Source organism: Trichechus manatus, unplaced genomic scaffold (assembly GCF_000243295.1).
Source record: "Trichechus manatus latirostris isolate Lorelei unplaced genomic scaffold, TriManLat1.0 scaffold00126, whole genome shotgun sequence".
In the NCBI taxonomy this organism is placed as follows: domain Eukaryota; kingdom Metazoa; phylum Chordata; class Mammalia; order Sirenia; family Trichechidae; genus Trichechus; species Trichechus manatus.
The window spans coordinates 2,282,302-2,291,031 of record NW_004444062.1 but is presented as its reverse complement, the minus strand read 5'-3'; the positions used below and the strand labels follow the sequence as shown (position 1 = coordinate 2,291,031).

General features: G+C 39.8%; 1 protein-coding gene across 1 annotated transcript in view; it reads left to right on the top strand.

The window, feature by feature from the left end:
• The first annotated feature begins 2,507 nt into the window (after nt 1-2,507).
• SLC30A9 (solute carrier family 30 member 9) overlaps nt 2,508-8,730 on the top strand; it is a 105,401-nt gene continuing 99,178 nt past the window's right edge. The window contains exon 1 of the mRNA XM_004384643.3: nt 2,508-2,765. Coding sequence (XP_004384700.1) covers nt 2,654-2,765 — 112 coding nt within the window. The 5' untranslated portion in view covers nt 2,508-2,653. The remainder of the gene's footprint in view (nt 2,766-8,730) is intronic.

The window sequence follows — 8,730 nt, the reverse complement described above, 5'->3', positions numbered from 1 at the left end:
GTGAAATAAGTCAATCACAAAAGGACAAATATTGTATGAGACCTCTACCGTAAAAACTCATGTAAAAGTTTATACACAAAAAGAAACAATCTTTGTTGGTTAGGAGGAATGGGGCGGGGGGGGTACTAAATAGACAATAGGTAAGTGGTAAACTTGGTGAAGGGTAATACAGTACACTATACTGGGGAAGCCAGCACAACGTGTACAAGGAAAGGTCATGGAAACTCCATAGACACATGCAAAATCCTTTGGGGATTGAATTGCTGGGCTGAAGGCTGTGGGGACCATGGTCTTATGGAACATCTAGCTCAACTGGCATATCACATTTTATAAAGACAATGTTCTACATTTTACCTTGGTGAGTAGAATCTGGGGTCTTAAAAGCCTGTGAGCAGCCATCTAAGATACTCCACTGATCTCACCCCTTTGGGAGCAAGGGAGAATGAAGAGAAGAAGATACAAGGGAAAGGTTAGTCCAAAGGACTAATGTACCATGACTACCACGGCCTCCACCAGACTGAGTCCAATACAGCTAGATGGTGCCCAGCTACCACCACTGCTCTGACCAGGATCACAAGAGAGGGTCCTGGACAGAGCTGGAGAAGCAGGTAGAACAAAATTCTAACTCAGATAAAAAGACCAGATTTACTGGTCTGACAGAGACCAGAGAAACCCTGAGAGTATGGCCCCCAGACACCCTTTTCGCTCAGTGGTGAAGTCACTTCTGAGGTTCGCCGTTCAGCTGGGGATTGGACAGCCCCATAAAAGAAAACAGGACTAATGAGGCACAGCAGTCCAGGGACAAGGACTCGCAGGCAGGAGAGGACAAGAAAGCTGGTGATAGTGAACCCAAGGTTGAAAAGGGACAGTGTTGACATGTCGTGGGGTTGTTAACCATTGTCATAGGGCAATATGTGTACTGACTGTTTAAAGAGAAAGTATTTGTTCTGTAAACCTTCATCTAAGGTACAAAAAAAAAAAAAAAAGAATTTTCTATGTGAGATCAAATTGACAACAGCAACTCAAAAGGATTGATGGGAAGCCTAGGGGACAGTGAGTTGAAGATAATGGTGACGGAATAATTTGGAAAAGCATAGTGAGAATAGCAGCGCAACTGGAAGAATGTAATTGATGTCACTGAATTGTACATGTAGAAACTTTTGAAATGGTGTAACTTTGGCTATGTATATTTTCACGAAAAAAAAAAAGGTCCTCCGAGGTCAAGAAGGGAGAGTGTTGCCATGTCCTGGGGTTGTTAACCAATGTCATAAAACAATATCTGTACTGACTGTTTAATGAGAAACTATTCTGTAAACCTTCATCTAAAGTACAATAAAAATTTTTTTTTAAAAAAGATATCAAAGAATGTATTGCATTGGCAAATCTGCTGCAAAAGATATCTTTCAAGTGTTAAAAAGCAAAGATGTCAGTTTGAGGACTAAGGTGTGCTTAACCCAAGCCATGGTATTTTCCATCACCTTATATGCGTACAAAAGCTGGACAATAAGTAAGGAAGAGTGTAGAAGAGTTGATGTCTTTGAATTATGGTGCTGACGAAGAATACTGAATATACCATGGACTGTCAGAAGAATAAACAAATCTGTCTTGGAAGAAGTACAGTAAGAATGCTCTTTAGAAGCAAGGATGGCAAGACTTCGTCTCACATACTTTGGACGTGTTATCAGGAGGGACCAGTCCCTGGAGGACATCATGCTTGCTAGTGGGTCAGTGAAAAAGAGGAATACCCTCAAGGAGACGGACTGATACAGTGGCTGCAACAATGGGCTCAAGCATAGCGAGGATTGAGAATGGCGCAGGACTGGGCAGTGTTTCTTTCTGTTGTACACAGTTGCTGTCAGAACTGACTGGATGGCACCGAACAACTAAAGACAGGCCACCTAAATTGTGAGAAAATAAAATTGTTTGTTAAAGCTACCCATTCATGATATTTCTGTTATAGCAGCACTGGATAACTAGGACAAAGTCTTACTTCATTATTATAGACAAGAATCTGAGGTTCAGAGGTCAGTAGAACAAGTAACTGATTCCTAAGTATGTACTAGCCTTCATGGAACTGGCTACACAACGGTGTTACAAGGAGGAAAATGATGTACTGCGATAGAGGTACAGAGAGTAACGTTAGCCTCCGCGTGGTCTGATTCAGGAAGGCTCTGCGGAAAGGCTCAGAAGACAGACCCTTTCTCCTCATCTTTACTCCCGTTTCTGACACCATGGCCCAGGCTTACAGCCAGGAGAAAAGAAAGTACACAGAGCCTCGAAACGCTGTCCCTTCTCTCATGGCTTTTCTGGCCGCTCAGATGCAAACAATTTATGGGATGATTTCCAACAGGGGCAAATTTACAGGTCCGGAAAAACACAAAGACAATGACCAATCGTCACCTGCAGCCACGTCCTCCCCACGCCCTTTCGGGTGCAGTTAAGGGAAGGGTTCGCGCCAGCGTTTACGCCATTTCCGCTTCTTTCCCGCGGGGGGGTGGGGTTTGTGTGACGTTAACATTTCCGGGTCGCCCAGGCCGCCTGGGGCGGTGCTGGCGTTGGTACTCGCTGGTGTCCAGTCTATGGAGCTAGTTGGTGCCGGTGGCGGCGCGGAGGCAGGAGGGGTTTTCCGAGTAGTGGCCTTCGCTCCGCCAGGATGTTACCAGGCTTGGCCGCCGCCACTGCGGCCCACAGATGCAGCTGGTCCTCCTGGTGCCGGCTCCGTCTGCGCTGCAGGGCGGCGGCCCGCGGCTCCGGCTACCAACAGGGTGAGTTTCCCTCGCCGGCCGCGACTCTGCGAAGCCCAGCTGGAGGGCCAGGCCGGGCTCGGTGCCTCGCCTTGGGGCAGTTCGCCAGCTTTCCCTTCCTCAACCCTGGAACCTTCCTCGCGGGCGTTCGCCGTTGTAATTCATCCTGCCCAGTCGAGGGACTCTTTGACTGGCACCTTTTAACTCCTGTCCCGCCTACGGTCCTAACACGGCCCCCCGGGAACACGCGGGCTGTTGCTGGCCGGGTTGGACCTAAGAAGCATAAGACTTTGTAACACAAAACGTTACGTGTGGATCGTGGTGTCCCGCGGTGACTCACATAGCCAGTGGGAGATTGCGGACTTACAGAGTTCCAGGGTCTTTTGAGTTCTCTGACTCACCTGCATTGAACACTTTTGGCCGAGTGGAGTTTCTTGCCTTGCTCCTTTTCTCATACTCCCAACTTGTTAAATTCCTTAAAAGGGGGACCCCCCCCCAAAAAAAAACCGTTGCTGTCGAGTCAGTTAAAGGGGGGTGCAACTCAACATTCACGGATCATTTTTACGAAGCATGAGGCTATGCCTATCCCACGATCATTGAATGAGCCCGGTTTTGGACCAAAATAGAAAAGAGGACTCTTCAGTTCTGTTGCACAACCTTTAAAACCTGGCGAAAAGGAGTTATAACCTTTTTCCACCAGAAAAAGGTGGTTGACGAGGATTTTCATCCTCCTCCCTTAAAATTCTTTTCTGAATCAAATTTAAATTGTCCAAGAGTTTCCAAAATAACATTGATCTTCTAAGTTGTAATCAGGCTTTATCTGTTTTTGCACTCAGAAGCACAAGGCTGCCATATCCTGACACTGAGAACTGATGGGAACAATGAGAAAGGAGACAGAACCAAATCCACCCCTACTCTTCAGAATACAAAGAATATTTACAGAAACTCTCCCTCAAAAATCATGTGTAAAGAAACTTGTAGCATGTTTATGAAATCTCAGTAGAAGTTCCAGTCATTCAAGTTTATAAGTAATTTTAAGCCGTAGTAATTTATAAGTTGTGTGAATCAATTAGAATATATTCCTATCATTTATTTGTGGAAGAAAGCCCTGGTGATCTACTGCAAAAAGATCATAGCCATTGAAAACCCTCTGGAGCACAGTTCTACTCTGGAACACATGGGGTGGCCTTGATTTGGAATTGACTCGGCAACTGGTTCAGCTCAGTTCTTTGGTCTTTTTGGTAGTGATAGAAAAGTATAACTGTTTTCACTTTTTTCACATTGGCAATATACCTGGTTCCCTTAAGAATAAAATGAATCATTAGGGTATACTATGCTCCAAAATCCCCAAGTGTTTATTTAGCATAATTGCTTGTATTGACCAAGCAGGTTTTTTGTTTTGTTTTGTTTTTATTTTTGGTGAAAATCAGAACAAATCATGCACCCACTCAACAATTTCTTTGTGTACAGTTCATTGACATTGATTACATTCTTCACTATGTGTCAACAATCTCACTAATTGTACTCAAATTGTTTCAGCGCCTTTAACTTAGACTCACTGCTCCCCTGGTCTTCTCATCTGTGCTGTAGATATACTGTTGTCAATTTGGTCTTGTATATATAACCTTTTTAAGGGAGTGCAACACTCAAAGCATATGCTCCTTACTAATTGAGTGGAACTGTTTGGTCTAAAGATGACTACAGGGCATAGTTTTGGTTAAAGATTTAAAGACCATCTCAGGGCAGTAGCTTCGTGAGCTCCTCCCGTCTCAGTGGGTCTCGTAACTCTGGGATCTTTAAGAGTTTGCAGTTGGGTTCCACATTTTTCTCGCTTTTGATCAGGATGTATCTATTGTTTGACCAAGCAGTTTTGGCATTGTGTGCTTAAATGTACCAAAACTGACCCCAGACCCATTGCTGTGAGTCGATTCTGACTCAGCGACCTTATAGGACAAAGTAGAGCTGTGCCATAGGATTTCCACGGCTGTAAATATTTACGGAAACAGACTGCTACATCTTTTCTCTTGTGGAGTCGCTGGTGGGTTCAAAAGGCCAACCTTTCGGTTAGCAGCCTAGCGCTTAACCACTCTGTCAGCAGGCCCCTTCCACTTAAATGTAGTGGATGTTAAATTTGGTTTAAGCTGTGCTTTAAGCATGGGTCTGAATGGACTCAATGACAGTGGGTTTGGTAACCTCTATAGGTGTCATCTTGTTGAAAATTATCTTTGTCTGATCCATCTGTGAAATAGACAGGTAATAATTACCTATCTTGAGAGTCAGAATGACTTTGCAAAGTTCTTTGGAATATTTATTACTAGGAAAAAATAAAAATGTGTTTTCACACTTAAAACCTCTTAGTAGGTTTAAAAATAATCTTGTTTGTGAGCATTTAGTTTTAATAATACTGAACCATTTTTTTAAAGGACAGTCATAATTATGATAAACTATAAAAACTTAGAAAAAGAATACTGTTTAAGTTGGATGCATGTGAGGAAAAAAGAATATTTGAAGAACTTTTGGGGAAAAAAAATCCAGAAACATGTTTTTCTTTGTCAAGAAATATAGTTTATGCTTTTAAAATGCCTGTGTAGTAGGTAAAGCTTATGAAGAGTAAAGACAGGCAGAAACCTTGAGGGGAATGATTGCTTAATTTGAATAGTTGAGAATGAGAAACTTTCCTGTATGCTAAACTCACATTGAAAGCATTTAAAGCAAAAAGGCAAACAATATTCTAGAGCAGTGCTGTCCAAAAGAAATATGTGAGCCACATATGTAATTTTGAGTTTTCTAGAAGCCTTATTTAAAAAGTAGAAAGAAACAGGTGAAATTAATTTTAATAATGTATTTTACCCAGTATATTAAAAATATTTCAGTATATATTATAAAAATTTGTGAGATGTTTTACATTCTTATTTTGTAATAAGTCTTCGAAATCCATAGTGTGTTTTACACTTATAGAACATCTCAGTTCAGAGTAGTCAAATGTAAATGCTCAATAGACTGTGGCTACTGCATTCAGCAGTGCAGTTACAGAATTAATGTCCTTAATTTATAAAGAATTCTTATAAACCACATGTATTCCAGTAGAAAAATGGGCAAAGGCAATGAATAGGAGTTCATAAAGGAGTACAAGTGGCCAATAAAAGTGCAAAAATGTTCCGAACTCATTAATAAGCATAGACAAGTAAATTTAAAGGATTTACAACTCATTGCCTGTCACACTGACTGAGTTTTTCATAAAGAAGATAATGCCATTTGGAGGGTGCATGAAAGAAAGCAGGACTCTTACTGCTGGTTGGGAATATATAGTTTTTTTGGAAATCAGTTATTCTTTGTATAACAATAATTTTAAAAGGTATATGCCCTTTGACTCAATAATTCCACTGAAAGGAATTTACCTTAAAGAAATAATCACAAGATTGATATTCATAGTAATAAAAAGTTGGTAACTTAATTATAGTTATGAAAAGTTGGATATAAAAATAGATTATGATACATTTATTATGGGGTGGTGGTATATGCAACTATTTTGAAATGTATTTTAGAAGAATTGTGCATAGGAAAATGTTCTTTTAGGGTTTTTTTTTTTTTTTTAGTTTTAGGTAAAACTATAGGAAAAAAATACAGTTCAGAATATATACCATGATATTAATAGTGTGTTTTCTTATTAACTTTTTTCGAATGCTATATGATAAACATAGGTTTAAATAATAAAGATTACTTAGTTTCTATAGTGTTTCCTTTTTTTTAAAATTTTTTTTTATTGTACTTTAGATGAAGGTTTACAGAACAAATAGTTTCTTCATAAACAGTACAGATATTGTTTTATGACATTGATTAAGAACCTCATGACGTGTCAACACTCCCTTCTTGACCTTGAGGACTTTTTTTTTGGTGAAAATATACATAGCCAGAGCTACACCATTTGGAAAGTTTCTGTATGCACAATGCAGTGACATGGATTACATTCTTCCAAATTATTCCATCACCATTATCTTCAACTCACTGTTCCCTAGGCTTCCCATCAAACCTTTTGAGTTGCTGTTGTCAATTTGATCTCACATAGATAATTCTTTTTTTTTGGTACCTTAGATGAAGGTGTGCAGAACAATTAGTTTGTCATTAAACAGTACACATATTGCCCTATGACAATGGTTAACAACCCCATGACATGTCAACACTGTCCCTTCTCAACCTTGGGTTCCCTATCACCAGCTTTCCTATCCTGTCCTGCCTTCTAGTCCTTGTCCCTGGACTGCTGTGCCTCATTAGTCCTGTTTTGTTTTATGAGGCTGTCCAATCCCCGGCTGAATGGTGAACTTCGGGAGGAGCTTCATCACTGAGCTGAAAGGGCGTCCGGGGCCATACTCTCGGGATAGTGTTTCCTTTTTTTATTTTATTTTATTTGTTTATTTATTTTCTTTATTGTACTTCAAGTGAAGGTTTACAGAACAAATAGTTTCTCATAAAACAGTAGTACAGATATTGTTTTATGACATTGCTTAACAACCCCATGACATGTCAAGTGTTTCCTTTTTTTAAAAGTTCTTTTGACGTTGTATAGAAAGCTCACTTATTTTTTTCATGAAGTTATACCTTGTCTTATTTCACAAAGAATTTGAGGTGGGAGGACACTTCTTTAAGTATGACATGCCAAATTAACAGATACATGCTTTTGCCTAAATCTGAGATTGAGGAAAGTGTGAATTTTTAAATAAAAAGAAATTATACCTTTGTATTTTATTCCTATCTCTAATCTGGTAGTATTTATTACCATAAGAAAAGTAGAATGAGAATTTAACTTTTGTCCCAAGAACGTAGATTGTTACAAACGACCATTTTGGCAGGCTGACACCCTGATTCTATGTAGATCAAGTTAATGATAGAAATTCTTGTAACTTAACTGTAAAATGAGGCTAACAATAGTACATGCTTCATAGGGTTTTTGTGATGATCATTCAGTAAAGAGGTGCCAGGTGTTGTGATTGCTGGTATAGTGTCAAACAAGACAGACATAGTGCCCACCTTAACTGGACAGATACCAGAAATAGGAAAACATATCTTTCAGTACTGTAGAAGAAATAAGCAGAATGATGGGATAGAAAGTAGCCAGGAGAGGCAGTTTCATAGATATGGTAGCCTTGGAATCCAGCTTTTCTGAGGAGATGGTGACTGAGCCAAGACATGAAAAATGAAAATGAGCAAGGCAGGTGAAGAGCTAGGAGAAAGAGCAATCTGGGCAGGGCAAGGAGGAACCGAGAAGAGCAGAGACATGGTAGTCAGGAGCAGATGTGTGCTCTGGCAGGGGCAGATTGGGGTGGTATGAAGTGAGATTTGAGAGGAATCAGGGCTTTTCAGGGCATGGGCTTATTTAAAAAAAGTTAATGTTTTTAAAGTAAAACTCTGACTACTGTGTGGAGAATGGTTTGGAAAGGGGAGAGAGTCTGAATAAGGAGATCACTGGGATATGGTAGTTACTTAGGCAGCAAGAATGTGGTTGGGCCGTGTAGTTAGCAGTGGAGATGGGAAGTAGATGGATTTGAGATCTGTTTTAGAGTATAAAATGTGATGATATAGGTAGAGCATTTAGTACATTGTTGGCATTTAGTATACTGTCTTGGTTAATGGTTAATGTGTTAGACATTCTTATTGTTGTTTTTCCTTTTTTTAAGCAGCTATCCAAATGAGAGAATTAAGCAAGACAGTAGAGATGTATATATCCCAAGAGAGGCATTGCATGGAAATTGCCAGCATCTCATATTGTTACTTTAAAAAAAAAAAAAAAAAGTTTCCCTGTTTCTTACTCTGTTCTTGAGAAAATGGGAGCCAGCAGTAGTCATTTCAGCTGAACTGCCTTGTCTCCAGGTCACATTTTTTTTTTTTTTTTAATTTTTTTATTGTACTTTAGATGAAGGTTTACAGAACAAATAGTTTCTCATTAAACAGTTAGTACGCATATTGTTTTATGACATTGGTTAACAACCCC